Below are 27953 nucleotides of genomic sequence, written 5' to 3'. Positions count from 1 at the left end.
AGCAATTGTGATAAAAACTGCATGGTACTGGTATAGAGACAGACAAGTAGACCAATGGAATAGAATTGAAGACCCAGAAATGAACCCACACACCTATGGTCACTTGATCTTCGACAAGGGAGCTAAAACCATCCAGTGGAAGAAAGACAGCATTTTCAACAATTGGTGCTGGCACAACTGGTTGTTATCGTGTAGAAGAATGTGAATCGATCCATACTTATCTCCTTGTACTAAGGTCAAATCTAAGTGGATCAAGGAACTTCACATAAAACCAGAGACACTGAAACTTATAGAGGAGAAAGTGGGGAAAAGCCTTGAAGATATGGGTACAGGGGAAAAATTCCTGAACAGAACAGCAATGGCTTGTGCTGTAAGATCGAGAATTGACAAATGGGACCTAATGAAACTCCAAAGTTTCTGCAAGGCAAAAGACACCGTCAATAAGACAAAAAGACCACCAACAGATTGGGAAAGGATCTTTACCTATCCTAAATCAGATAGGGGACTAATATCCAACATATATAAAGAACTCAAGAAGGTGGACTTCAGAAAATCAAATAACCCCATTAAAAAATGGGGCTCAGAACTGAACAAAGAATTCTCACCAGAGGAATACCGAATGGCAGAGAAGCACTTGAAAAAATGTTCAACATCCTTAATCATCAGGGAAATGCAAATCAAAACAACCCTGAGATTCCACCTCACACCAGTCAGAATAGCTAAGATCAAAAATTCAGGTGACAGCAGATGCTGGCGTGGATGTGGAGAAAGAGGAACACTCCTCCATTGTTGGTGGGAGTGCAGGCTTGTACAACCACTCTGGAAATCAGTCTGGCGGTTCCTCAGAAAACTGGACATAGTACTACCGGAGGATCCAGCAATACCTCTCCTGGGCATATATCCAGAAGATGCCCCAACAGGTAAGAAGGACACATGCTCCACTATGTTCATAGCAGCCTTATTTATAATAGCCAGAAGCTGGAAAGAACCTAGATGCCCCTCAACAGAGGAATGGATACAGAAAATGTGGTACATCTACACAATGGAGTACTACTCAGCTATTAAAAAGAATGAATTTATGAAATTCCTAGCCAAATGGATGGACCTGGAGGGCATCATCCTGAGTGAGGTAACACATTCACAAAGAAACTCACACAATATGTATTCACTGATAAGTGGATATTAGCCCCAAACCTAGGATACCCAAGATATAAGATATAATTTGCTAAACACATGAAACTCAAGAAGAATGAAGACTGAAGTGTGGACACTATGCCCCTCCTTAGATTTGGGAACAAAACACCCATGGAAGGAGTTACAGAGACAAAGTTTGGAGCTGAGATGAAAGGATGGACCATGTAGAGACTGCCATATCCAGGGATCCACCCCATCATCAGCATCCAAACGCTGACACCATTGCATACACTAGCAAGATTTTATTGAAAGGACCCAGATGTAGCTATCTCTTGTGAGACTATGCCGGGGCCTAGCAAACACAGAAGTGGATGCTCACAGTCAGCTAATGGATGGATCATAGGGCTCTCAATGGAGGAGCTAGAGAAAGTAGCCAAGGAGCTAAAGGGATCTGCAACCCTATAGGTGCAACAACATTATGAACTAACCAGTACCCCGGAGCTCTTGACTCTAGCTGCATATATATCAAAAGATGGCCTAGTCGGCCATCACTGGAAAGAGAGGCCCATTGGACTTGCAAACTTTATATGCCCCAGTACAGGGGAACACCAGGGCCAAAAAGGGGGAGTGGGTGGGCAGGGGAGTGGGGGTGGGTGGATATGGGGGACTTTTGGTATAGCATTGGAAATGTAAATGAGTTAAATACCTAATAAAAAATGGAAAAAAAAAAAAAGAAAAATATTAATGTGATTATTATGAAGTTTTATATTAAGCCTTGCTAGAATATTATATATCTGAATAGTATTGCTTTTAAAATTACATTGATTTATTTGTGCATATGTATATATGTGTGTATGCATGAGTACATATGTATTATGAATATATGTGGATGAGTTTTTGTGAATGTGTGTGTGTGACAAAAAGAAGCTAATATTCCTCTCCCGCTTTTAATCAACTTTTCTGCTAATCACCTTTTTTTTTTTTTTTAAGCAGCTTGGGATGACAATACAAATCAAATGCCAACTCTCCTCAGTCATCTTGTTATATGGCAAAAGTAAATAATTTTTATATGACTGAAGCATATAAAAAACATGAGTTAACCTAATATGTCATGATTAAGCATAATTTATGAGCTAGGTAGAAATGCAAAGTACAGCTTTTAAAAATATGATAAAACTAACATATCCAACAAAAATTACAAAAGTAATATTTTAAAGTCTGAACTCAGCTTTTTAAAAAAGAACCAAATATACTGATTTAGATTAATCATAAAGCCATTGCTTGATCATAAAATTAACAAAATGACAGCAATGTCAAGATAAGAGCTTGATTTTAGAAATTCAAGTATCCTACTAAAAACAGGAATAAATATTCATCAGAAGATCATTTATAGCAGCATTAATGTGTGTGTGTGTGTGTGTGTGTGTGTGTGTGTGTGTGTGTGTGTGATCACAGGAAGCTGAAAAGCTCTGTAATAGGTCTGGCACATTCAGAGTCACTGAATTCTTGAGGACTACTCTATAGTAGACATTTGTTTGCAGAGTTCTGACAGGTAGTACAGTCTCAGCTAGCCATTAATGCATTTAGTGAAAACTAAGTCATGTGCTACCTATGTAAGCTTCCAAATTATTCCCCCCCAAAATACAGAGGACTTCTGCAAGGGCAAGGAGACAAATGGACAGGAAGACAAGGAAATTAAAGTGACAGAAGAAAAGAGCTCACCAGAAAGCAAGAATTCTGGCACACTTAGCATTTGTGGGGCCAGCAAGATGACTAAGCAAATAAAGGTACTTGCTGCTAAACCTTAAAACTAGGGTTTTATCCCTGAACCCAAATTGTGAAATTCAACTCCTACATGTTGTCCTTTGACCTCTAGAGGGGTATCATGGCACTCACATGCTGCCCTGTGAATGCAAAATAATTATTCAGGGTTATTATTCCTTTCCTGTGTAGGTATTTTATGTCAAAGTAGCAATGACCCAGGCTTAAAGTCTGACTGTATATGACCTTGGGTAGTCTCATTCCTTTTCCCAGACATTGACTAAGAATTGTAACAGAACTGTGAATATTCAATACCCTGCACCCTAACTTCCAGTGTCTCCGTGGTATGGACATTCACCTTGTCAATTTTGAACCTCCAAGGTACCCCCTCAGGAATCACCCCGTGATAAAACAGTAACTTCAATCTCCACCATGGTTCCACATCTGACTGCTGTAAAAACATTAACCCATCGACCTCACCTGAGGAACCTTCGCCCACGTTTAGGTAGGCTTTACTTTCTTCTGAGTGCTCACTTCTCTGCTAATTATCATGCGCAATGAAATCTCCAAGTCTGCTTCATACACTGGCTAGTCCTGAATTTGGCCTGACTCTAAATACCTAAACTTGAGGCCTCATCAGGTTACCGAGAATAGCAGTGGGGAGATGTGCCTGGACCCAGCCCCAACACACAGACAAATCATTTAATCATAAGTTCAGTCATTAATTAATCATCAATTAACACAGCAAAACCATCAAGGTCCATAACTTACAAACAACACAGACTGCAGAGAAAAACGGAAAGATACAAACAAACCGCACCACAGACACAGACATCAGCACCATCATTTCTATGACAAGAAACCTGATCCCTGCGATGCTTGAATATATTAGTTAAATATTAGTTAAATTGCCCACTTTCTTTACCTTTGTCTCAATAGTACCAAAATACAATGAACAAAACAAAACCCTGATGCAAGACCAGGCATTAAAAAAAAAAAATCATAGATGCCACAAATTATCAGGTTCAAGAATCAAGGAGGGAAAGCCATTGGAGAGCATATGAGTGTGAAATGAGAAGGAATATTATAGAGAAATTTATGCTATATAGTTAAGGCTTACAAGTGGAAGACTATATGCCTTGTGAAATGTGAACGCCTAAATCTCACAAAGAATATGATCAGTACTGTAAACAGGAGTTGAAGAAAGGAAAATGGACCTTTAGTTCCATTTGGAAGTTTGCATTTTGCATTTAAACCATAAGATGTGATTTGATACTTGGAACAGAACAGAAAAGAACAGTCACATAGTAGATGAGTTTATATTTTTTTAAAGATATCTTTTTGTGTGTTTAAGTGTTTTGCCTGCATATACACCCTCACAGGTGTGAAGTACCTGTGAAGGCTAGAAGAAGGTACCTGATCCCTTGCAACTGCCTTTCCAGGCAGTTGTGGGCTGTCATGTGGTGCTGGGAAGAGAACATAACCACTGAGCCACCTCTCTAGCCACAGATTTACAGTAATTTATTTTCAGATTTATAAAATTATGCGAGATAGTATCTTAAAAATGGGGGAGCATGTGGGGGACTTTTGGGATAGCATTGGAAATGTAAACGAAATAAATACCCAATTAAAAAAAGAAGAAATTGAATAAAACAGTTGAAGACCCTAAGATGCCAAGATAACTGAGATGTATTAATTTTCTGAAGAAATGTTAAAAAATAAACTCAGAAAAACTACATAGTCTCACAGTAAAATGACATCATTTTCATTGCATATTGATGACTAGCGAACTCTGTTATAGTCCTCAATTCCTAGAGTTTCCCATACATTAGGAGTTATCATATCGTTTTTCCTTTGGGGTTAGAACAAACAAAATGTGATGACACTGATTCTTGTCAGGGACTCTTCCATTTTCTGATTAGCCTATTTCAAAAGCTCAAAGAATGATACTAAAATATTTAATCATCTATGTACATAAGCTATAAAAATTCTGTAATTAAGATGACTAATACATGATATTCTTTCACAAAGAGGACTAAGGCATAATTTATTAAGCCACATTGGTGTTTAATGTCCCTAAACTGCTTATGCAAACAATATCTTTGCATAAATAGGTGTTAAGATAAACAACTTATTTCCTTCAGGGATGTTGAAATTAGAATGTAACTAAGCAGAGGATATATGTATGATCAGCCTCAAAGAAAAATTCAGCAATGTGTCTTCAGACAACTTGGTAGGTAAGTTCCACACCTGTTCTCAAGCAGATGCTAGAGGAACCAAGCATGCTTCCTACGTCCACTTGCATGCTGATCCTGTGGTTCCTGTTCACACACACACACACACACACACAAACTTGTGTGTTCTTGTTCCATTCCTCTTCCTGGTATCCCTTCACTGTAAATCACAGGCATGACTTCACATGTTGACTCCTCTGAGTTCTCTCACACAAGCACTGAGACTCTGCACACAGTGCTACTCATTTGTGTAATGGTACAAGAAAGAAAATTTCAAATAACTTATGGACCTGACTAAAGGATGTGAAAATTCCTTTTAAGTAAATTTAAAAGTAATATAATAAATGAGTGATTCCTTCTAGATAACAAACCATTCACTTGGGAAAATTAATTTGTGATGTAGTTGTGGCATAAATTCCACATTATTAATTAAATGCAAATAATGAATAATAAAGTCACATGATGGAAATTAGTTATTTAAAGTGGTACTTGGAATTCTTTCTCAAGATAACCACAAGACTATGTGACTTATCCATCCTTTCTGCAATCTCTAGTGGCCCAGAGGATTTCCTGCCTAACTGACATCTTGGTTCCTATTTAATAAAGAAAATAAAATCAGACAAGGCTCATTCTTTGCTTTTAGAATGTTACAGTTTGAACCACTAGATTTGCAAACTAAAAATGATCCTCCATCTGTGCACTTTACCTCATCCTATTCAAGCTAATCAAGACCTTTGTTCATTCAGTTCCAAATGAGTAAAGTTTTGCATCTGTACTGAATCTTTCCCATTACGTACTCTCCTGTTTCCTTCATGTGGGTCAGCAAAGTGTGTCTTAGGGTCCTAAGGAAGTGGGACAAGCACTGGCCATCATCGAGCTGCATCCCCGACTCACTACCATCACGCTGCTATGGTCCTTGTCGAGAATACTTCTCAAAGGGTTCTTCCCGTCCCAAAAGACATTGGTCTCACTGAAATCCCTCCCAACAATCTCAAAGATGTCTTCAGTGAGGCATAAGCTTGATTTGTCTGCTATCCTCAAATATTTGAATATATTGTCCCCCTTTCACTCTTAAAAGTATTCTGACATGGAGATGAAGTACATGGTTATCATCAAGACAATGGTGCAAAAACACTGGTAAAACTTCAGGCCACACCATTGATCTCTTGCTATGGCTGCGGAGGTGACTACTCCTTCTTTACAGTTACTTCCTTTAGCTTATACTTTGTTCCCCTTCACTAGCTCTTCCTCTTTAACATTCTACTGATATGATGGGGATTCAACTCTTTTCCAGTTACATTCATGCTCCAGGTAACATGTAGTTCCATGATTTAAATGTCCTGTAGAATTAACACCAGACTTCTCATCATCAGTCAAGCCATCTCTCCTAAAGTTCCAACAACCACCTGTGTGGCCCCTTGCCTTCAAGGTTTAACAGATACACTGAGCTTAAAATTTGCAGAGCTCACCTCTTAACTGTTACATGTAACTCTTCTCTTAACATTATTTATATGTCAATTAACAATCCTGGCCATCTATGCCAGATTACAAAGTTGATATAATTGTGATATCTATCTCTCTTCAACTACTCATCCATTCATAAATTAAATGTACTGATTTTTATCTGTTATTATATCTTAAATAAAATATCCTCTGCTAAAACACAAATCTGAGCTACAGTTTTTCTCCCTTGATGATTAAAAGAACAGATTTCTCCTATTCCAAATCCAACCTCTTGCAACTGAGTCTTTACACAATGATGAGACCAACTTAAGACATGTTCCTACCTCAAACTCCCCTGACAACTCATCACCCTAGGAATAAAATTGCAGATACTTAGCATGAGAGAGCCTCTGACCTCTCAGAAGTGATATACCATGCTCTGACCATCTACCACAATCCAGTTGTGAATTCATGGCAGGAACACACAATGCAGCAAACTTTATACTTTCTGTCCCTCTGTCTGAAGCCTTCTCCGGACGTTTGTGTAATTTGTTTATTTCATCTAGGATTTTGAATAAATACTTCTTCAACCAATGACTGTTCTAATGCCCTCCACTTATTGCAGTTATCTCTTTGATATCTTTCCCCAGTTCTCCGATATCAGTGTATATCATGACAAATTCCCCATAATATTTATTAAATAATTACATATGGCCATTCATATATAAATAAATCTGAACATATTGGGTTTCACTGGCAGAGTCCAGGGCTCAAACAGTACATTCTCAGATGACAGGTGTATCTCATATCTCTGCAAGTGAAATAAGCACATAACACTAAAAATATAGAGAATAAAATCTTTAGCCAGACCGTTCAGTTCCAATGCTAGCATCACTACTGCATGTGCAACCTTGAAGCCACCTAGTAACACTATACATTACTTTGTTCATTTGTAACATAAAAATACCTCCCTGTCTGAGTATTCTAAATATTGAATAAGTTGAGAATATAAAAACCAGCTTAAACAATGACAGCTGCAAGAGGAAAGGACTCAGACATGTGTAAAGGTGAGGCCCACCTTCTGATCCACCTTCTGATGCCAGAAGTTAGATCAGATTAGCTGAACTTGATTATTCTACCAAGCAAAACTGTCCATGATAAAAACAGACAAAAAGCAATGCGCACATGCACGCATGCACACATACACACACACACACACACACACACACACACAGAGCATGAAGCTACAAGGGAAAAATAAACAATACCAAAGCAACTAATCAAAGCAGTCTAGGGGAAAAGTATAAAATGAAGAAAAGAACAAGAACACACACATCTGTTAAAACAACTCTGAATATTAATTGTCTCAAGTCACCAGTAAAAATATACATCCTAAAAGAATGGATTAACAAACAGGACACATATTTTTGCTGCCTCTCAGAACACTACCTTAACATCATGTACAGTACCATCTTATGGTAGGAAGGTATTACAAACAAATGAAAATAGAAAAGACCTGGTTTAGGTTTGCTTTTACTGAAAATTTTTATTTAAAAAACATTTTTTTGAGGATGTAGTTAAACATCTTTAATTAATGTATGAAGATATTATCAAGAGAGGGAAGATATGACCCCCCACAAAGAAACAGAAAAATGGACCCTGACAATAAATTTGGTGGAAGCATGATTGTTTCTTTAAAAAAAAATTGGCTTTAGTAGCTACTCACATAACAGAAATCCTTGCACTGCTGTTTTGCCTTTATTCTAAATTGTCACTCTTCTTTTTTTTTTTCTTCCATTTTTTATTAGGTATTTAGCTCATTTACATTTCCAATGCTATACCAAAAGTCCCCCATACCCACCCACCCCCACTCCCCTACCCACCCACTCCCCCTTTTTGGCCCTGGCGTTCCCCTGTACTGGGGCATATAAAGTTTGCGTGTCCGATGGGCCTCTTTTTCCAGTGATGGCCGACTAGGCCATCTTTTGATACATATGCAGCTAGAGTCAAGAGCTCCGGGGTACTGGTTAGTTCATAATGTTGTTCCGCCTATAGGGTTGCAGATCCCTTTAGCTCCTTGGCTACTTTCTCTAGCTCCTCCATTGGGAGCCCTGTGATCTATCCATTAGCTGACTGTGAGCATCCACTTCTGTGTTTGCTAGGCCCCGGCATAGTCTCACAAGAGACAGCTACATCTGGGTCCTTTCGATAAAATCTTGCTAGTGTATGCAATGGTGTCAGCGTTTGGATGCTGATTATGGGGTGGATCCCTGGATATGGAAGTCTCTACATGGACCATCCTTTCATCTCAGCTCCAAACTTTGTCTCTGTAACTCCTTCCAAGGGTGTTTTGTTCCCACTTCTAAGGAGGGGCATAGTGTCCACACTTCAGTCTTCATTTTTCTTGACATTTATTTATTTTAAAAAACCTATTTCTGTAGTGTGTGCATGTGATATGTGATAGCCAGAGTGCACATGTGGAGGATATAAGGAAGCCTGTGAAAGCCACTTATCCCCTTCAACCATGTGGTCCTGGGGATCCAACACGGGTCACAGAAGGAAGGAGTTTTACCCACTGAAGCCTTCACTGACCTCTGACTAGCAACTCTGATATCTGACAAAATGTGTCTGAAACCATGTCATAACTAAGGAAACATTCCATCAAAAGCATATTGCATTTCTAAATACACATTCACCAAGTATAGGTAAACGAAATTTTATAAAGCAAACACTCAAAGATCTAAAGCTACAGATAATTTCTAACACAGTTATGCCAGAAATCATCAACATTCCACACTCACCAAGAGAAAGGTCACCCAGACAAAAAACAAAGAGAAATTTTGGAGTTAAACAACACTATACATCAGATGGATCTAAGAGAGATTTACAGAATGTTCCACTCAATGCCAGAGAGGATACAATTTTAGTTAGCAGGAGCATGGAACTTTCTCCAAAACGGGTCATATATTAACAGACAAATCAAGCCTCAACAAATATAAGAGAGCTGAATTCCATCCTGTATTCTATCTGAACTCAATGAAATAAAGCTAGGTAACAAGAAAGACTTCAGAAACTACACAGACCCAGAAAGATTACACCATATGCTGCTGACTGTTAAAAATAAAGTCACTAAAAAATTCCAGAGGGAAATAGAAAACATTGCTACAAATGAAGGAAAATGAAAACACAACATGCAAAGTCTCTGGGACAATGAAGGCAGCCAGGAGAGGAAGCTAAGCAGTTCTCAACATCATACCAAAAGTCAGAAAGAAGCAAAACAAAAACATGTACACATCTACTTTCAGGTTTGGGGAAAATGAGAACTGAGCCAACTCTAAAGCAGTATACAGGGAGAAATAATAATGATCAAGATAGAAATTAATGAAATAGAAACAAACAATTATGGATCAAAGTTTTCAACATAAGACCTGATGACCTAAAGCTACCAGAGGAAGGAAATACAGAAAACATGTCAACATGTGCATGTGGGTGAGGAGTTTTTGGATGGAGTCCTGCACCAAAGGTAAAAAGAATGACAACTGATAGACTGGTTCTCATGAAACTACAGAGCCTTATGGCATGGGAAACCATAAGCAAAGAGGCAGCCTACAAAATAGGAGTGTATGTCTTTAATCCCAGCAGAGGCAGGGCCAGACCCACATGGCAGAACTGACTTCTACAGGCTCTATTTTTGAGTTTGAGAGCAGCCTGGTCTACAGAGTGAGCTTCAGGACAGCCAGGGCTACATAAAGAAGCCATGCCTCAAAAAGCCAAAATAGAAAAAAAGAAAGGAAGAAAGAAAAAAAGAGAAAATAAGAAAGAGAAAGAGAGAAAAATCATTGTCCATTTTATTTCTGACAGGATTAGCATTTTAGAATATATAAGAAACTAAAACTATGAATTATCAAGAAAATAATTCAATTAAAAATTAGACCATGGTTCTTTTTTACAAGAAAAAATACAAATAGCCAGAAAATACTTCACAAGGTTCTCTCCATACTTAGCTTTCAGGGAAATGCAGATTAAAGCTACCACAGCACTCTAGCTCACCCCAGTCTAAATGGTTATCATCAAGAATACAACTAAACAAATACTCATGTAGAAGTGAGGAATGGTACCCTTTTAGACTATTGTGAGGGTGTAAGCTAAATAGTCCACTTTGGGAATGAGACCCAAGGTTTCTTAAATAATAATAAAAAAAATCAGATATAAAAACACAATCTGGCCCAGCTCTCACTCCAGGCTAAACAAATCCGCATGCTACTTCAGCACTTACACATGCACATTCAGTGCATCATATTCATGACAGCTCGTATAATAGCCTAGAAACCACCAACTGATTAATGGATACGGAAAATGTGGTACATACACACAAAGAAAGCCTTTATGGCTATAAAGAAAACAAAAGTAGATTTTTTTTTTCTCTCCGGTGACTCTCTAAGGCAGGTTGCGCAGGCTGCAGAAGGGGCAGAGCAGCTGGGACAGGCTCCTATGGGCCTGCATCTGCAGCCAGGAGGTGGGGCTGATCCTCAGCCCTCTGTGCACCTTCCCTGTCAGAGGAGAGCTGCCTTCAGGGGGTGCTCTGAACCTGGGGCACAGGTGAGATCTCCATTTTCTCTCCAGCGACTCTCTAAGATGGGTCCACTCAGGAGCTCACAGGCCACAGAAGCTGCAGAGCAGCTGGGACAGGGTCCTATGTGACTACATCTGCACCCAAGAGATGGGGCTGTTCCACAGCCCTCTGTGCACTGATCTTGCCAGAAGAGAGCTGGTCTCCCAGGAGTACTGACACAGGCTTACAGACTCACAGGAGGGACAAGCTCCAGCCAGAGACAGTTAGAACATCTAACACCAGAGATTACCAGTTGGCGAAAGGCTAATACAAGAATCTTACTCCAACCACAGCAAGTCCTGGATACCCCAACACACCGGAAAAGCAAGGTATGGAGTTAAAACCATATCTCATGATGCTGGTAGATAATTTGAAGGACATTAATAACTCCCTCAAAGAAATACAGGAGAACACAGGTATAAGCCCTTAAAGAGGAAACACAAAAATCAACCAACAGCTTCCTCGAATGTGAACCTGTGTGCTTCCTCACATGTGAACCTGTGTGCTTCCTCACATGTGAGCCTCTGTGCTTCCTCACATGTGTGCCTGTGTGCTTCCTCACATGTGTGCCTGTGTGCTTCCTCACATGTGAACCTGTGTGCTTCCTCACATGTGAGCCTCTGTGCTTCCTCACATGTGTGCCTGTGTGCTTCCTCACATGTGTGCCTGTGTGCTTCATCACATGTGTGCCTGTGTGCTTCCTCACATGTGTGCCTGTGTGCTTCCTCACATGTGAACCTATGTTCTTCCTCACATGTGACCCTGTGTGCTTCCTCGCATGTGTGCCTGTGTGCTTCATCACATGTGAGCCAGTGTGCTTCCTCACATGTGAGCCTGTGTGCTTCCTCACATGTGAACCTGTGTGCTTCCTCACATATGTGCCTGTGTGCTTCCTCACATGTGTGCCTGTGTGCTTCCTCCCATGTGAGCCAGTGTGCTTCCTCACATGTGTGCCTGTGTGCTTCCTCACATGTGTGCCTGTGTGCTTCCTCACATGTGTGCCTGTGTGCTTCCTCACATGTGTGCCTGTGTGCTTCCTCACATATGTGCCTGTGTGCTTCCTCACATGTGAGCCTGTGTGCTTCCTCACATGTGAGCCAGTGTGCTTCCTCACATGTGAGCCTGTATGCTTCCTCACATGTGAGCCTGTGTGCTTCCTCACATATTGATGCCTGTCAAAAGAAAGCTTCATATCCCTGAAATGTAAGTCCTTAACAGTTAGTCCCTTACAGCTTTCCCAATGAGACTAAGAACATTTTGTAAGGTCCTACAAATAAAAGTAGTAAGATATGATGAAAGGTCATTTGTTTGTTTGACATTTTAACGGATGAATTATAAAAAGCAATGATGTGAAAAAAAAATGCTGAGAAAAGTCTGTGAAAGCTATTTCATCTTCACTGTTACTAAAACTTCCTGAAAGCTGCATCCTTCTATTCAGATGATCTGAGGCAGAGCATTCACTCAGGTTCTCTCACCTGCTTCTTACTATGCTTGCTTTTCAATTGTCTGCGTCTTTTGTAGAAAACAGATGGAATTGAGATCATCATATTAAACCAAATACATTAAGCTGATAAAGGCAAAGATCACATGATTTCATGTTATGCTGGCTAGCCATATGTCACCTTGACACACAGACTAGAGTTATATGGAAAGAGGATTCTTAATTAAGAAAATTACTCCATAAGATCTAGTTGTAAAGCATTTTCTTACTTATTCATGGAGGTCCCAGCCCATTGCAGGTAGAGTCAACCCTGGGCTGTGGGCCTGGGTTCTATAAGAAAGCAGGTTGAGAAGCCATGATGAGCAAGCCAGTAAGCAGCACCCTCCATGGCCTCTGCACGAGCTCCTGCCTCCTGGTTCCTGCCTTGTTGGAGATCCTGTCCTGACTTCCTTCAATGATGAACAATCTGGTGGGAGAACAAGTGGAATAAACCCTTTCCTCCTAACTTTCTTGTTGGTCATAGTGTTTTGTCAAGCAATAGCAATCATAACTAAGAAACATATGAAAACTCTGTGTGTGTGTGTGTGTGTACACATTCCTGCAAATGCAGGGCTGGAGAGATAGCGCAGCGGTTAAGAGTACGGACTGTTCTTCCAGAGGTCCTGAGTTCAATTCCCAGCAACCTCATGGTAGCTCACAACCATCTGAAATGGGGTCTGGTGTACTCTTCTAGTGTGTGTCTGAAGATAGTTACAATGTACTCATATAAATAAAAATAAATATGCATTTAATATGCATACATGACACATAGAAGTAACAGAGGGACTATGAACAAAGGAAGTCAAAGAAAGAGAGGGGAGTAAGAGTCTAATACGTAGAAAGAGGAGGAGGGATAAGAATTGAAGCAATATGAGGGAAGTAAAATAGTATCTATCTAAATGTATACATGTATACATATATATGTGTATATAATGAAACCATTCATTTCATACACCAAAAAATTAACACAAAAATATTTTAATAAAGATAATTTCATAATTAATCCAAAATCTAATATCTAATTATATGAATTTAAAACATTCATCTTTTATCAAACTAAAATTACATTTTTAAGAAAGGAAAAATCAGATATCTCTACATGAAGTTCAGTAACAGAAAATGTAGGAAAAATCATACCTCATCCGTGTTATAGATTATCTGGAGGCCTGAGGAAATCATTTCTACCAGGTAAAGGAGAAAGAGTGAGACTGCATTTATCTGAAAACAAAGAGCAACATTGAGAGGTTAAAGGAAAAAATGAAAATTTTATGCTATGAAATTGAATATACATGCTATCATTTTCTCCAATAGTGTCAGATAAAAATACTTTCTTCGCTATCACTAAATTAAAAAGAAATGAACCTAATGGAAGCCAGCATTTTATATGAAATGCTAGAATTCCAAATTCACTGCGCTGGTTTACACATGACTGGGTCTAAGAAGGCTCTAAGGAGAATTCTTAGCATGGTTTCTGTAACATTTCTTTCCTTCAATTTTCAAATTAGGAGTCTAAAGTACTTCTTTTTGGAATACTTTTGCCCCTGAGGAAGTAATATAATGGCATCCATTTGAAATATATGTAAATGAAAAAGCTATTTAAGAAGCAAGACATCATACCTCCACACACACACTGTAAACAGGAGGGAGCACATCTCACAAACAGTCTCACTGGACAAAAATGCATTCACGCAGACAAAGGAACATGCTACCTACAGTCGTTGATATGCTGTGTAATTTAAAAGTAATTATAAGGAAGTGTTATAAACACATGAAACTATTAATCTATTAAATATATGTTTTATATGATCTAAACAAAAAAAAAAAACAATGATTCCTAATATAACCAGAAAAGATTATGATAGAATATATAAGTATCTCACATAAAGAGCTGGGAAAGTACAGTCTCCAATATGGACTCCTTTTGAGTGGTGATTAATTTTCAGTGTCAGCTTGACTACACACAAGGCCTGGATAGCTAGTGAAACACTGTCTCCAGACGTGGAACAAAAAGGCAGAGGAAGTACAAATCCTTGCTTTCTCTGCCAGAGCCAGGACACTCATCTTCTGCTTCTCAATTTGGGAGTTCCAGGGCTCACACATCACACAATCTCTCCCAGCTTTGGTCCTTTAGCCTCTAACTGAGAACCATAATGTCAGACATAGAATGGACTTCACTACTGGAATCCTTGCAGTCCTTGCAGATAGTCTGTTGTGGGTCTTAGCATCAATAATCATGTGACCAGCCAAGTGGAATGGTGTCTGCCTGTAATTCCACCACTCAGAAGGCTAAGATCAGTTATCCAGTGAGTTGTACCTAGTGAGACCTTATTTCTCAAAAGAAATTTTAAAAGTTAAATGTGCCATTTCCCCAAATAATACCAACAAACACTCAACTTGAACATGCCTGGTCTCAAATATGTTTATCCTTCTTGCCCTTCCTCCTCATGATGCCTTAGCTCTGAAACCGTTTGATAATCAAAGAAGCCAGTAACAAAAGATTATCAAACACCCTCTTTATATGACTGCATTTAAAGTTGAAATGTGAAGAACAGGCTGTCCATAGAGGTATAAAATAAAATATAGGTTGCTTAGGAAACTTCAAGAAAAATGCAGAGGAGCTAATTTTGCTTTGAGTTTGAGAATGAAAAATAGTTCTAAACTTGAATATGGTAATGTTGTCCAACTCAGAATACACTAAAAACACATAATGGTAATCTCAAATAAATAAACTACATGGTATTTTAATTATATCTCAATAAAACTGCTATTCAATAAATAAAATTTAAGAAAAATTATGTCAGGATACTGCAAACCAGAGTTAAAAATTAAAAGTAAGCAAGGTATACTTTGTGTTTACATGTGAAAGTTACTACTCCCTAAGGCATTGGTGCTTTGGGTTCCCCTAACTTACCTCTAGTTTTCATTGAATAACAAGAAGTTGGGGCAGGGAATTACTAGTGCCTTTCAAATCCTTGGAAAAAAGAAGTGTTGCGCTAGTAGGACTCTGTGCTGTGAAAATGGGGATAAAGAGGATGGCTAGCTGGCTCAGGGTGTAACTGAACAGGAGGAATAACTTTAAATGTTCTTAACATACCAGGTTAGCTATTGTTGACAAAAAGGGAGGGACCTTAGATGAAATAAATGCCAGACAGTAGGAAGAGGGAACTTATAGAGCCCACCTCCAGCAGGAAGACAGGACATCAAGTGAGGGATGGGGTTGCCATACCACAGTAAAAAACTCTGATCCAGAATTGTTTCTGTCTGAAAGAACTACAGGGACAAAAATGGAGAAAAGCCTGAGGAAAAGAAAGTCCAGCAACAGGCCCAAAGTGGGATCCAGCTCATGGGGAGGTCCCAAGGCCTGACACTATTAATGAGGCTATGGAGTGTTCAAAAGGGACCTAGCATGATTGCCTTCCGAAAGACCCAACAAACAACTCAAAGAGTCAGATACAGATATTTACACCCAACCCATGGACAGAAGCAGCTGACCCCTGTTGTTGAATTAGGGAAGGCTGAAAGAAGCTGAGGAGAAGGGCAATCCTGTAGGAGGACCAGCATTCTCGATTAATCTTGACCCCTGAGATCTCTCAAACATTGAACAATCAAACAGGCAGCATACACCAGCTGATATGACGCCCCCAACACACATACAGTAGAGGTCTTCTGGGTCTGTGTTCATTCAGAGATGATGCACCTAACCCTCAAGAGACTGGAGTCCACAAGGAATTTAGAGGTCAGGTGGGGTATGGGGTGGGGACATCATGAGGAGACAGGGGGATGGAGAGGAGTTATGAGGTGTATAACAGTCGGAGGTTGGATTGGGGGGTTGGACTAAAATATGGAGTGTAAAAAAATAAAAATAAAAAATAAATGCCCTTAAAAAATAATTATTAAGAAAGACTTTGAATATCTGATACACCAAGAAATTTTAAATGTCTAAGATGATTGATATGCCAATTATCTTAATCTAATCATAACTATTTGTTGATATTACATACCCCATGAATATGTAGAATACCTATCAATTAATAATATTTTCATTATACATATTCCCACCCAAGAGTTAAAATCATAAATATGAACAAAAAGAAAAAACTATAATTCTATTCTTTAGAGGGACTATGTTTTTGATGTAAGCTCCTTGAGACTTTTAAAGCCTTCTTAAAATGTTAGTAATCCTGAGGATTTAAAATTTATTACATTTCAGTTCTTTGTCCATATGCATGCACATACAGCATGGTACTTGAGCGGAGGTCAGATTTTTGGAGCTAGATCAATCCTTCCCAGGTCATCAGGTTGGAGGGAAGGTACCTTTATCCACTAAGCCATCTCAAGATTTTATCGAAAGGACCCAGATGTAGCTGTCTCTTGTGAGACTATGCCGGGGCCTAGCAAACACAGAAGTGGATGCTCACAGTCAGCTAATGGATGGATCACAGGGCTCCCAATGGAGGAGCTAGAGAAAGTACCCAAGGAGCTAAAGGGATCTTCAACCCTATAGGTGGAACAACATTATGAACTAACCAGTACCCCTGAGCTCTTGACTCTAGCTGCATATGTATCAAAAGATGGCCTAGTCGGCCATCACTGGAAAGAGAGGCCCATTGGACACGCAGACTTTGTGTGCCCCGGTACAGGGGAACGCCAGGGCCAAAGGGGGGGAGTGGGTGGGTAGGGGAGTGGGGGTGGGTGGGTAAGGGGGACTTTTGGTATAGCATTGGAAATGTAAATGAGCTAAATACCTAATAAAAAATGGAAAAAAAAAAAAAAGATAAAATTGAAATAAAAATACTAAGAAATTGAATTTAAAAAAAAAAAAAAAAGAAAATTAAAGTTGTACACCTTTTATTTTGATTTTAATAATCTATAATAAAGGTTTTAGAAAAATTCATGTAACTCAATCATTACAAACAAAGAAACATAAGTCTCTGCTATTTAGAAATAGGGTAAAATTTTTTCTGTGTTTGGAGATAACATACTAAAGTCTGGATTTATAAACAAGCTTTGTTTCTGTAGGTATGTTTCTACCTTCTACGTAGAAATAATAATACAATTCACTCAACTGATTCATTAATTCAGTAAGATATTTCCAAAAGGGTAGAGAACTATTAAAAGGAGAAACTCCAACTGGAAAGATGGCTCAATAGGTAAAGTGCTTGCCATGCGCGAGGATATAATGATCTCCAGAACCCAAGCTGGGTGTGGTGGTACCCTCTTATCAATGCTAGTGTTGGGAGACACAAGATAGACAAGATTCCTGGGACTCACTAGCTAGCCAACCTCATCTAATTACTTACCACTAAACCACTATCTCAAAATAAGTTGGACAGTGTCCAAGTAACTACATTGGAGGTTATTTTCTGGCCTCTATATGCACTCATGTACATGTAAACACACACACACTCCACATATATGTATGTGTATATATATATATATATATATATATATATATATATATATATATATATATATTCGTTATACATATGCACACCCATAAAGCACAGTATATGAGTGGGGGTCAGAGGCTGTATTTCTGGAGTATATATATACACACACATACACACACACACAAACACATATATGTGTATATATATATATATATATATATATATATACACACACACACATACATACACACACACACATATATATATGTACACACACACACATATATATATATGTACACACACATATATATGTATATGTATATATACACAAACATATATATACTTGTATACATATATACACACATACATATATATACATATACATATGCATGAGCCTGCACACATATAAGTGTATGTATACTTACACACATACAGAAAAAACACTTATATTTAGTAAGAAATATATGATTAATGAGATTTTATTTCAAAATAGCAAAACACACAGGTAAACAAAAAGAAAATCTACTAAGAATAAATAGTGTATATAATATTTATATTTTACAAACAAGTCATAAGATATCCAGCTTAAAATTCTAAATGTATGGAAGATAGTAAAAATTAAAACAAAAACTCTATAGTACGTTCTTATACGTAAAGAACTTAACAAAACATGAAATTGTTGTGTCTCAAAAATGTTTGTGATATTCCCACAGAAGTGTTTAGCCTTATTAAAGATATTAAAAAAAAAAGACCCACCAAACCTTCTAAATAATTGTTATACTCCTGTTTGCCTTTTGTTTCCAAGTGTAGAAATTCTTTTAAACAAGCTATATAAACAAGCTTTAATTACTGAAGGAAGAGTAGACATCCACCTTCTAAAGAGAATAACCATTATTCCATGACATGGTCCATTTTATATCCCATGACAATAATTTCTTCAGCCTTACCAGTTACTAATGAACTTTCTTTTCCATTTCTGAGTCCATTTACACTATTTTGAAGCAAGTGGTGAAATTTACTTTAAAAAGTATAAGATCTGGGAGGGGGGACCAGAAAAGAGACAACATTTGTAATGTAAATAATTTTTAAAATAAGTGTAAGCCCCCCAAATATGCCAGGATATGGAATGTAAATAGTAGAAAAATAAATCTTGAGCTTTTCTTTTACCTGAAGATGGCCATATTCTTCATAGCTGAGCAACTCATCCCCAGTGTGCACACTGAAAACAGAGTGAAGACATGTTGTGGGCCGGGGATCTTGTTTAAACTGTTGGACCTAGAACCAGAGACAGTGTGAATGATGGTCAGTCACATATTCATCTAACATAGAGACAGGTTCTTTTCAATAAATTCTTTTCATAAGGAAAACTAAAGCTCTTGATGCCCAACTTACTAGACGGAACACAACTGTCAAGTGACATTCACAGCACTGAGTTCTAGTGGAGTAGGGAGTGTGTCATTATGGGAGAAATATTTTATGGCAAAGTAGTGAAAATTACTAGACTGAAAGTTTTTTTTTAACATTTCATTTATTTATAGTGTGTGTGCATATGCATGTGTATATATGTGTGAGTATGTATACATGTACCACACATGATATTGAAGGCTAGAAGACAACTTGTGGGAGGCAGTTCTCTCCCTCTCATGTGTGGCCCAGGGACTGACATTAGGTCATCAAGCTTGGTGGCAGGCCCTTTTACATGCTGAGTCACCTTGCCAGCCTACTTTATTTAATTATGAATGAAATATATATTTCCTATGTGTAACAGGGTTCTAATGACTATACTTAACTATACAGTTAACTGGAAATGCTTAACATGACAGTGTAATTGAAAAGTATTTTAGACTATACTCTAATACAGTTCAGTACCCAAAATTCAGATTCTCTCCTCTTCTCTGAAGATAACACATTTTACCTATGGTACTGTAAATGTTTTCATTTTTCCTACATACAAAAATTACTGAAGTAACAATTTTATGAGATACAGAGCATATTTTTATTTACTCATTACATATATTTTCTTTTTCCTTTTCTTTCCTTTTCTTTTCTTTTCTTTTCTTTTCTTTTCTTTTCAGTTGGCTCTCTCTTGCTATGTTGGCCAATCTGGTCTCAAAGAGCTGAGTGAATATCCATCCTCTTTCAGGGCCTGCTCAACTGAACTCGAGTAGCAGTTACTGATGCCAATGATGTGCCAAATATAAGAAAAGAATAATGAAAACCAACAGAATGGCATATAGCAAGAGTTATCTTTTATTTCCAAGGAGTGATGGTAATACAGATAAGTTTATGTTCTGACCTTAGCCAATTCAGCTGAGGACACATGATCATATTCTTATCTCTTTCAAAATTCTCATCTTTTAAAAACTCATCTGTGCTAAATGTAGTGGCATATACCTTTGATCCCAGCTCTTAGGAGTTAGAGGCTAGTAGATTGTGAGTTTAAGACCATCCTGGTCTACATAGTGAGTTCCAAGAGAGCCAAGGTTAGATAGTAAGATTCATTATCAAAACAAATAGCCAACCAAAGAACTAACCAAATAACCAACAGACAGCCAAAACCCCTATATGCTAGATCAGAAGAGCTGGCCCTATTCTTCATCTACTGCAACACATGGGCAAGCAGGTCCTCCACCTTACCTGGACAGCATAGTAGTTCTAGACCTGACTATGAGGGTTGCAGGTGAGCCAGCTAGCTCCAAGGGTGCGAGTGTAGGAGAACTGGCCCCACAAATTGTCTGTCATGTGGCTATGTGGGCAAGGGAGAGATTCCCTCCAGCATACTCATCGCTTACCACCTACCTAGGATCATGAGAGTAGGAGCCATCCCTGCCCATCACCAAGCTAGCATAAGAGCTGGCCTTGATTGTAGGAGTTGCAGATGAGCTAGCCCTGAGGGTATGAGAGCAGAAGACCCAGCTCAGATATCTTTCAGGTCTAGATCCAGGGCTTTGAATTGGCCCACCCCAACATCTAACACATTGATGAACTGCTGGAGTGCATCAAGGGCCTGGTCCTACAGATCCAAAACTACAGGATCTCCATGACATGGGGCAACAACAGGATAGTGAGAGGCGTCCCAGTGAGGTTCTAGTTCTGAAGCCAGAAGCCTCAGATCAGATGAGAGTCATTGCAATGAACGTTTGCAGACAAAATGGTAAACTATGCCACACTGCAGCTCCCAGAATAAGGGTTTTGTTTGCTTGTTTGTTTTTCTGTCTTGTGGGGAGGTTGAGGGTGAATACAAGAGAGGAAGGTGAGTAGGATTGGGGTGCTTGACACAAAACTGTCAAAGAAATAATAAAAACTTAAAAACAAAACAAAATGTAAAAGAAAACAAAAATAAGAATCCTATCTGCTAACCCAATCTACATGAAGGGTAAAAAAGAGTCTTCCCCTGGGAAAAGGACAGTAATTAGTGTCATAGCAAATGGCCAGTCTGAAAACATACATACAAGTAACATAATACAGTCTGAACAGGCAGTTCTTGTGTATTTATAGATATACATGTGAGGTCTCAGACTGTTCAAATATCCAGATATTAGCTCAAACTAGACTACAGGAGGATTTGGGGCAGTTAGTTAGATAAAAGCCAGCATTCCTCAGGAACTTGTAAAACTGGTTCCCATCTGCCAAAAGGAGTCCCTTCCCTAGCCTCTGTCAGCAGGAACACAGGGTCAGTTCCATTGGCTTATACCTGTGTTTGCACATCAAAGCTGATCCTGGACCCCAAGCTTGCTCAGTCCCTACCCACAAGTACCCTTTATACACCTCATAGCCTCCACACTGGCATGGTGGCTTCTGACATCCCCAGGCTTCCCTCCTCCCAGATGCACATTTGTTCTCTTTATAAGGACAAGTTTATTCTCCCTATTCTCTCCTCCCTCTTTTTCTCTCCCTTTCCTTCTCTCTCCCTCAGTTCCCCTCCTGCCTCCTCTCTCTACATCCCTCCCCAGCTCCAACTTTTACTCCCACTTAATCTGTCTCTTTATTGTACTCTCTCTTTCTATTCTCTATCTCTTGCTATTTCACTGTATCCACTAGTCTCATGCTTCCCTAGTCCTGGCCTTGTGCAGTCTGTGGGCCATGTGCAATCTAATTTTTCCTCTCTCTACACTGGATGCTTCCAGATGCTTCTGGATCTTTTCCCTCTTCTACCACAGTAAAAACCTTCCTCTTAATGGAGTGATCAGGTTGGTATATATATATATATATGTATATATGTATATAAGTATGTAACAGTAATTAATGAAAACTGGAGTCATGGATCTGAAAGACAGCAAGGAAGGGTAGATAGGAGGATTTGGAGAAAGGAGCTAGAAACAGAAGAGGATGAAATTATAGTTAGATGTCAACAACATAAAAGAAATTGAGAAGGCTAGGCTGACTTCATGACAAGATTAATTGGCAGTTCAGGATTGGGCAAGTCTAGGCAAATTCAGGCCTCAGAGGCTGCCCTGCCACCTGGCCTGAGGCAAGGACAATGGGTCAGCAACAGTTTCCAGATTTCAGCTACTTCCTCAGCAACAGTTTCCAGGCCTCAATTTCCTGCCCCCACACCCCAGTAATGGAATGTCCCTAGAGATGGAGCAAGATAAAGGTCACCTGCCCCAGAATCCCCTAATGTGCTTTAAATTAGGCCTTTGAGTTCTCTTGGGTGTCTATTTTGGTAATGGGAGACCCCAGAATGCTGGACTTCTGCAGAATAAAACACTCTGTGTTTACATATTATTTGAGTCCAGGGTATCATGTTTTCAGCGAATCATGGACCCATACAAAATACCCTTTAAAATAAACTATATGAAAGGGGCATTTTTGTAATTTCAATCCCCCACCCTGGATTTCTGTAGTTAGTGTGGTTACTTTCAGTAGCTTCTGTCTTATAATTCTGTCTGATGCTTGCTGTGAAACTAAAACAAACATTCTCTTTCTCTTCCAGCTCCTGGATCCTCAGGTATTCCTTATGACACAAGAGAGAGGAGCATTTTCCTGTTGCTCATAATAAGTCCCTTTCAAAGACATCTGAGATGGCTTTTCAGTCCCATAAATTCTCTACTGGGAAAGGCCAAGAACAGTTGGAGATGAAGTTAAAACCAATGGCCAGTGATTTCCTAAATCTTATGTTCCTACTCCCTAGTAAACCTCTTGCATTAGATCTGTTGCCTGGCATAATCACTGAGTGGCACATGTTGGCCCAGACCTCCCAAAGCACCTTTGTCCATTTAATCCTAACACCAGTGTTCTCTGAAGTCACAGGCAGTTTTAAAGTGCTGAGCCTTCAGCCTTTGGAATCTACAGTAATCCAGATAGTTGTTGGTAGAATTGAGTTAGACAGCAGAATGCTGGATATCTCAAAATGAATGTTTGCTTGGTGTGAAGCACGCATCACTTAGTATGAGAAATGATGCAAATAAAGAAGAGCTCTCTCTCCTTTGTTCATGTTAGAAGCTATGTTGTTCAAGATGGTAGCCACTTTTTACATTGACTAATCAAATTATAATGTATTAAAAATCACATAATCTTATAGATTCAGTTAAGGAAACCACTTTCTGATCATATTTCAATTGCTCCAGAGCCACATGATGCAAATGTATATACTCGATATGCACACAGAACATTTCTATCATGACAGAAAGTTCTGTTCCAGGATTGAGAGCCCTGGTGCCATGCCGCTGTACAAATACAACTAAAGTCAACAAAACATAAATCAGGGTCAATCAGGAAGATATCATGAGGGGTATGCTAGGAAACGCAGTCTCTTGGTCATGACATGGCCACTGCTCTTATGAATTCTCAGCATAAGAACAAGCCAGTCAAAATCCCCACTAACTGGACTCAAGGGTTAAAAAAAGAAAGAAAGAAAAAGAAATATGGAAAAGGAAGTAAATGGGCCGAGAAAGATGTCTGAGGGGCTAAGTGCACTGGCTTCAATCCCAGCACACACTATCTATAACACAAAACCACAGAATCCAACACTCTCTTCTGACCTCAAAAAGAACATTAGGCACACATGTGGTACATGAACATGTATGCGGACAAAACACCCATACAGATAAAATTAATAAGGCTTTCAGGGAGAGGAAATGGAATAGGGGTGAGCATGTTGGAGTAGATATGATCAGAACACATTCTATGTACAAAACTGTAAAAGACTAAGAGAGAGTCTGTTAAAAAAAATAACAAAATAAGATGATTGGGGAGTCTACTTTCCATTTACAAAGTATCTGAGAAAATCAGAAAAGGTGGCCATTGTGTTCTCACACAACAGAAGCAATAGCCTGGAACCACACAACCAAAAGTCACACCTTTCTTACTGCCATGATTATTACCTCAAAGAATTGAACGTTACTATAGAGTGCTAACCAAAAATATGGCTTTAGTGAAACAAAATTCATGTTCCCTTCTGTCTCAGTTTTTTCCGTTCCTAAACCTAAGGGAGCACTTCTCAGATGTCCCTCGCTGCATCTATTCTTCTCTCAGCCACAGCTGAGTTTTCAGCCCTGACAGTCAGTATTTAAAGCATACTAAGTTTCACATTGCCAATTTCTTAGTTTATATATATCACAGGAACAACCCCTTGAGAGTCTTCAAGGAACTCTCAAACTTCCCTATAAAATTCACAAGCCAGGGAGACATCTTGGTTCCTGGATCCCTCCAAGACTAGTCTGCAGAGGTGAGATTGTGGACTACAGAAGCTAACAGCTTCTGGGACAGGCCCTGTTTCTGGACTTCATCTTCTGCCAGGAGGCAAATCCGATCAACAAATATCTGTGCACCTTCTCTGCAAGAGAGCTTGCCTGCAGAGAGTGCTCTAACCACTGAAACTCAGGACAGAGCTAGTCTTCCAGGTCTGCTGGTAGAGGCTAACAGAATCACGAAAGGAAGAAGCTCTAACCAGAGACAACTATAACAACTGACTCCAGAGATTACCAGATGGCAAAAGGCAGACATAAGAATCTTACTAACAGAAAACAAGACCACTCACCTTCATCAGAACCCAGCACTCCCACCTCAGCCAGTCCTGGGTACCCCAACACACCCGAAAATCTAGACCCGGATTTAAAGGCAAATCTCATGATGATGGTAGAGGACATCAAGAAGGATTTTGATAACTCACTTAAAGAAATACAGGAGAACACTGCTAAAGAGTTACAAGTCCTTAAAAAAAAACGGGGGAAAACGCATCCAAAAAGGTGATGGAAATGAACAAAACCATACTAGACCTAAAAAGGGAAGTAGACACAATAAAGAAAACCCAAAGTGAAGCAACACTGGAGATAGAAACCCTGGGAAAGAAATCTGGAACCACAGATGCGAGCATCAGCAACAGAATACAAGAGATGGAAGAGAGAATCTCAGGTGCAGAAGATTCCATAGAGATACTGGATAGATGTTATACAGACACTAAGAGAACACAAATGCCAGCCTAGACTACTATACCCAGCCAAACTTTCAATTACCATAGATGGAGAAACCAACGTATTCCACTACAAAACCAAATTCACACGTTATCTTTCCACAAATACAGCCTTTCAAAGGATAATAACAGAAAAAAAAAAAAAAAAAAAAAAAAAAAACAAGGACAGAAACCACGTCCTACAAAAAGCAAGAAAGTAATCCTTCAACAAACCTAAAAAAAGACAGCCACGAGAACAGAATGCCAACTCTAACAACAAAAATAATAGGAAGCAAAAGTTAGTTTTCCTTAATATCTCTTAATATCAATGGACTCAATTCCCCAATAAGAAGACATAGACTAACAGAGTGGCTACACAAACAGGACCCAACCTTCTGCTGCTTACAGGAAAACCATCTCAGGAATAAAGACAGAAAATAACTCAAAATGAAAGGCTGGAAAATAATTTTCCATGCAAATGGTCTGAAGAAACAAGCTGGAGTAGCAATTCTAATATCTAATAAAATTGACTTCCAACCCAAAGTAATCAAAAAAGACAAGGAGGGGCACTTCATACTCATCAAAGGTAAAATCTTCCAAGAGGAACTCTCAATTCTGAATATCTATGCTCCAAATATAAGGGCAGCCACATGCATTAAAGAAACTTTAGTAAAGATCAAAGTATATATAGCACCTCACGCAATAATAGTGGGAGACTACAACACACCACTTTCATCAATGGACAGATCGTGGAAACAGAAAGTAACAGGGACACAGTGAAACTAACAGAAGTTATGAAACAAATGGACTTAACAAATATCTACAGAACATTTTATCCTAAAACAAAAGGATATACATTCTTCTCAGCACCTCATGGTACCTTCTCCAAAACTGACCATATAATTGGTCACAAAACAGGCCTCAACAGATACAAAAATATTGAAATTGTCCCATGCATCCTATCAGATCACCATGGACTAAGGCTGATCTTCAATAACAACATAAATAATAGAAAGCCAACATTCACATGGAAAATAAACAACACTCTTCTCAATGATACCTTGGTCAAGGAAGGAATAAAAAAATAAATTAAAGACTTTTTAGAGTTTAATGAAAATGAAGCCACAACAGACCCAAACCTATGGGACACAATGAAAGCATTTCTAAGAGGAAAACTTATAGCTCTGAGTGCCTCCAAAAAGAAACTAGAGAGAGCACACACTAGCAGCTTGACAACACACGTAAAAGCTCTAGAACAAAAGGAAGCAAATATACCCAAGAGGAGTAGACAGCAGGAAATAATCAAACTCAGGGGTGAAATCAACCAAGTGGAAACAATAAGAACTATTCAAAGAATCAACCAATCGAGGAGCTGGTTCTTTGAGAAAATCAACAAGATAGATGAACCCTTAGCCAGACTCACTAGAGGGCACAGGGACAGCATCCTAATTAACAAAATCAAAAATGAAAAGGGAAACATAACAACAGATCCTGAAGAAATCCAAAACACCATCAGATCCTTCTACAAAAGGCTATACTCAACAAAACTGGAAAACCTGGATGAAATGGACAAATTTCTAGATAGATAACAAGTACCAAGTTATATCAGGATCAGGTTAATGATCTAAACAGTCCTATATCCCCTAAAGAAATAGGAGCAGTCATTAATAATTTCCCAACTAAAAAGAGCCCAGAACCAGATGGTTTAGTGCAGAGTTCTATCAGACCTTCAAAGAAGATCTAATTCCAGTTCTTCACAAAATATTTCACAAAATAGAAGCAGAAGGTACTCTACCCAACTCATTCTATGAAGCCACAATTACTCTGATCCCTAAACCACAGAAAGACCCAACAAAGATAGAGAACTTCAGACCAATTTCCCTTATGAATATCGATGCAAAAATCCTCAATAAAATTCTCAATAACCGAATCAAAGAAGACATCAAAACAATCATCCATCCTGACCAACTAGGTTTCATTCCAGGGATGCAGGGATGGTTTAATATATGGAAATCCATCAACTTAATCCATTATATAAACAAACTCAAAGACAAAAACCACATAATCACTCGACAAATGCTGAGAAAGCATTTGACAAAATCTAACACCCATTCATGATAAATGTCTTGGAAAGATCAGGAATTCAAGGTCCATACCTTAACATAATAAAAGCAATCTACAGCAAACCAGTAGCCAACATCAAAGTAAATGGTGAGAAGCTGGAGCAATCCCACTAAAATCAGGAACTAGACAAGGCTGCCCACTTTCTCCCTACCTATTCAACATTGTACTTGAAGTCCTAGACAGAACAATTCGACAACAAAAGGAGATCAAGGGGATACAAATTGGAAAAGATGAAGTCAAAATATCACTTTTTGCAGATGACATGATAGTATATATAAGTGACCCTAAACATTCCACCAGAGAACTCCTAAACCTGATAAACAGCTTCGGTGAAGTAGCTGGATATAAAATAAACTCAAACAAGTCAATGGTCTTTCTGTAC

At 38.8% G+C, this 27953-nt stretch overlaps 1 protein-coding gene across 10 annotated transcripts in view; it reads right to left on the bottom strand.

Moving 5' to 3' along the window:
• Window positions 1–27953, bottom strand: part of Phkb (phosphorylase kinase beta) — a 223399-nt gene that overhangs the window by 148493 nt on the left and 46953 nt on the right. For all 10 annotated transcript variants that reach the window (XR_001778385.2, XR_878767.3, XR_001778386.2 and 7 more), the window contains 2 exons: window positions 19222–19329; window positions 13802–13882 (listed from right to left, as the gene is read on the bottom strand). Coding sequence is in view for 7 of the 10 variants with exons in the window: in XM_006530531.4 (XP_006530594.1) it covers window positions 13802–13882; window positions 19222–19329 (189 nt within the window). In the remaining 3 variants the exon portion in view is untranslated. The remainder of the gene's footprint in view (window positions 1–13801; window positions 13883–19221; window positions 19330–27953) is intronic.

The sequence above is a fragment of the Mus musculus genome, chromosome 8 (genome assembly GCF_000001635.26).
Source record: "Mus musculus strain C57BL/6J chromosome 8, GRCm38.p6 C57BL/6J".
NCBI classification, from domain to species: domain Eukaryota; kingdom Metazoa; phylum Chordata; class Mammalia; order Rodentia; family Muridae; genus Mus; species Mus musculus.
This window is presented reverse-complemented; position numbering and strand designations above follow the sequence as displayed.